The 4,103-nt window shown below is 32.1% G+C and overlaps 1 protein-coding gene across 1 annotated transcript in view; it reads right to left on the bottom strand.

The window, feature by feature from the left end:
* The window catches only part of LOC106476116 (small ubiquitin-related modifier 3-like), a 12,184-nt gene extending 9,511 nt beyond the window's left edge, over positions 1–2,673 (bottom strand). Inside the window, exons 1-2 of the mRNA XM_013936784.2 lie at positions 2,561–2,673; positions 432–557 (exon numbers count right to left, since the gene is read on the bottom strand). Of these exons, the coding sequence (XP_013792238.1) occupies positions 432–557; positions 2,561–2,578 (144 nt within the window). The 5' untranslated portion in view covers positions 2,579–2,673. The remainder of the gene's footprint in view (positions 1–431; positions 558–2,560) is intronic.
* Between the last annotated feature and the right edge of the window lie 1,430 nt (positions 2,674–4,103).

The following is a 4,103-nucleotide window of genomic DNA, read 5'->3' as shown; positions in this document are numbered from 1 at the left end:
TGCAGCCATAATGTCCTCTCTTGTCTGAAATCGCGTTCCTTTCAATGGCCACTCGAGTTTGGGGAACAGCTAAACTCCATTTCGAAAGAAGCTTTCTCGGAATGCTTCCAACAATGGCAGCACCGCTGGGAGAAGTGTGTGGAGTCCCAAGGAGACTACTTTGAAGGTGATTAGGTTTCCAACGCTCCAGGTATGCCAGTTTTTATTCCCCGGCCAAAGGTTGGATACTTTTCTCACAGGCCTCGTATATACATTAATAAATGCTAACAAAATGGAATAAAAATATATAATAGTAACCAAACAAGAACACCATAAATCTTCTCAACTCTATTTAGGTTTGTTTCACTTCTATAAAACCAAAAAACCTTTTATATTTTCTAATAAGTAAAAAAAAGCATTTTCAAGGTGCAAAAATATTTAAATATAGTTACCGCTCTGTCACAATATGTTGTCATAAGTTTTCTAAGGGGTGTGTGTTTCTTTATTTTGAACTGGACAATACTCCCATCTTGTCCCACGACTTTTAGGTTGATTTGTTCATTCTCAGGTTTTACTCCCTATGAAAAACACAAAAGAAATTAAAAAACAGATAACACTGCAGACACCATAATATTTTTTTTTGTATAAATCAAAACTATTTTGTTCATTATTTTCCATAATTTATATGAGAGCCATCAGATGAAAGAAACCAATTTGCCTAATGAAGGTTATCAACAATTCCTTACATGAACAAACCAATACTTAAGTTAACTGTCAGATATAAAAGACTGTTTAGTGTTGATAGTATTATTAATCAATTTATTTTGTTTTTGCAATCCATTTATGTTGAGGCTATAGAGATTTCTGGAAGGCCTTAAGTGACAGACGTATAAATACCTGCAACCAGATGAGTGGAAAAGGAGAGTGAAAGAGAAGTTTGGTCAGAGAAAAGTTAGAAAACGTAAAGTTAACTGTTGTGGGACTGAATGGCCTAACAGGTGATATGTTAGAGTGAGTTTGAAAGAGATAAGGAGAATAATTTGTCTTGTCAAAAGGTGTTCTAACCTAATTGAACCCACCTGTGTGGACTTTGACAAAAGGCAGATGATTATTGGAAGTATGTAGCACAGACGGTTATTGGAAGCTCAGGATACAACTGTAGTCATTCAAGTGACAGTGTAAGTGAATTATACATGGTTACTGTTGAGATAAAGATAGAGAAAAATAGTTTGGCTCGTCAACTGAATTCTAAAGCAATTGAATTGGCCTAAGTGGACTTTTGACAAGAAGAGAACTGCATAGTGTTTAAGATACAACTAAGAATATATTATTTTAAAAACAAGTAGAGTGCATGCTGTTTGTTTATTGTCGAATTTATCACCAACAAGTCACAGAAACCTACTGTAAAAGAATCCTTAGCCCAACACACCTATATATTTACATTACTATATATATATTATTGAAAAAGTAAATTTCTGATGTCAATATACTAAACAAAACATTTTTCTTGTTGATGTAAAATTTGGAAATCATTCAAACTAATAGCACAAACTATTTAGTCATATGACTTTCCAAAACTATTCATTACAAAAAATTAATAAATCAATTCAATATGTCAATAACTATAATTTGATTGAGAATAAATTCAAGTGTTGCTAACGGATATCTCGACAGTTCATAGTATATCTATTTTAATCAATAAAAAAAAAAGACAGATCTATAAATAAAACAAGAAAATGATAAGTTTTTCCAAGACATAACATTTTCATTAGGCTAGAAATATCTGATCAAAAGAGAACGAAACTTAGTACTTTAAACTGTATTTCTAAAAGAATTCTTTAAAAACCAAAACATAAAAACTAGTTTAATAACCAATTGATGCATAATGTTTTGTGGAACTTATTCTATATTTGGATGGTTTCTCTTTCCTCACAAACACGAATGTAGATCAATCGATTTAATTTGAAGTCATACCATTTACTAGTCTAACAGTAACAATAACTTTATATTGGCACTTAACTTAGTGTTATTGAGTAAACCATCTGCATATGTCCCAGTGATAAATTTCAAAGTAAAACATCAGATTTGAATTTTTTAAAGATTGTTTTATGTCTCTTCACACTCGAAGCTCATTGACAGTCAATCATCCAATGTAAAGTTCTGATGCAAAAGCAAGACACTGCATACGTTTTAATTACATAAGGTTAGGATTCAAATTCATTTTTTAAAATTAGATATATATATATATATATATACACATGTGTATTATTAATAATATTATTACTAATATCAGTATGTTGGAAAATCTGTCTATCGCCTTTGGCCAATAGGCAATACTGTTACTAATTTAATTAATAATAATATTCCTGACAATAGTAACATTAACAATATTGCCAATACTGATCACTGGAATACTATTAGATAAGATGGCATTTCAATAAATTATGTTAGTTTTTGTTACACAATAAATGGCAGTCTGTTTTACTTTAGTCGTTAAAATGGTAGAAAAGAAAACAGGAAATGATAACTAATATTTCTCTCATAGAGAAAATTAATAGCAAAAACTGCATATTGCAGTTACCTTTTTCTCGTCTGACATCTCCGTTTAGGTAAATAGAAATCCCAACCTACGCCTAACAGTTTACTTTATCTAATTCAGCGCCATTCAGTTGACTTCAGTGAGCAAGAGATGAAGCGTCATCTACTGGTTTAAACTTATTCAAGTCTTCGATTACAAATATTTTCCATTCTGTTCAAAACTCATAATAAGTATTAATTAATGATAAAAAAACAATACAATTTTCCTCTAAATTTAACATTCGTCCAGAATTTTTTAACTTTTCTATTCGAGCCGCAATGCCTGAAGACAACTTCAAAAGAAATTATTAAAAGGTTTCGAGATAAATATTTACATAAAGAAAAATATGACTTATTGCCTTTACGAGTGTTGTGGTCTGTGTTTTTCTTAATTTAGACATTTGTAGCCCCAAGTGGCACAGCGGTATGTCTGCGGACTTACAACGCTAGAAACCAGGTTTCGATACCCGTGGTGGACAGAGCATAGATAGCGTTTAATAATGGCTGGAGACGGCTTGAATGGGTAATGAAGAAAAACTTAATATAAGTTTATCATAACAGCAAATGTACAACGTTTCGACAAGGTACTGATGATGACAAAAACCTTGTCGAAACGTTGTACACTTGCTGTTATGTTAAACTTATATTAAAGTTTTTCTTCATTACCCATTCAAGCCCTCTCCAGCCATTATTAGTCTCAAAGTGGGTTCCTCGTCATCGAAATAGATAGCGTTTTGTGTAGCTTTGCGCTTAACTACAAACAACAAATATATTGACATTTGTATTCCTTTTGGCCAGATGGAACTTTGATAATTGCGTAGCCTAATAACAATAAATTTCTTGAAAATTCAAGAGACTGTTACGACAGCGCATGCGTGACTGAGTTTCTCGAATTATCAGGGAACTCCTCGAATGTTGGAGACGTCCCTTTGTTAGTATATAAGCCTGGCAGAGAAAAGCCAGGGGATAATGAATGTATGATAAAGCGAACAGTAGTCACGGTGAGTTTCGGGTAATTTATGATTCTGTTTCGTGCTAGTATGTGTTTTGCACTCGTAGAGAGCTAAATTATCGAGATTGTGAATCGCTGTGACTTATAGTGTTTATAAAAATCGTTAAGTGAAAGTGACGAGAAACATATTGACTGTGGAATTACTGTGTACTAAAAGTTTGTATCGAGAGAGAATAAACTGGTTTAATCAAGAATGGACTTGTATCGTAACAAACAAGTAGATACGTAACAATACAGTTTGAATGATACAAAATATGAGTATACTAGACTATAAAAGAATGTTGATAGACTATTGAGTCAGCAAGATAATCAGTTCAATGCTGTAAATTTCTAATTTATATTTGTAACGAAGTGATAGATATATGTCAAAAAGCACATATAAGAAGATTAATAAGTAAGTGAAATTTCCATCGAGACGTTATTTATTTGCGAAGTTAGGTCTGTTGTTAGTTTTGTTGAACTTGCACAAGTTGCAGAACTTGAGCTGAAAAAATAACTGTTTTCTTTTCATTAAATATACTGAACTTTTCATTAC

Source organism: Limulus polyphemus, unplaced genomic scaffold (genome assembly GCF_000517525.1).
Source record: "Limulus polyphemus unplaced genomic scaffold, Limulus_polyphemus-2.1.2 Scaffold9841, whole genome shotgun sequence".
NCBI lineage: Eukaryota > Metazoa > Arthropoda > Merostomata > Xiphosura > Limulidae > Limulus > Limulus polyphemus.
Note: the sequence above shows the minus strand (reverse complement) of the source record. Positions and strands in the feature narration are given on the sequence as shown.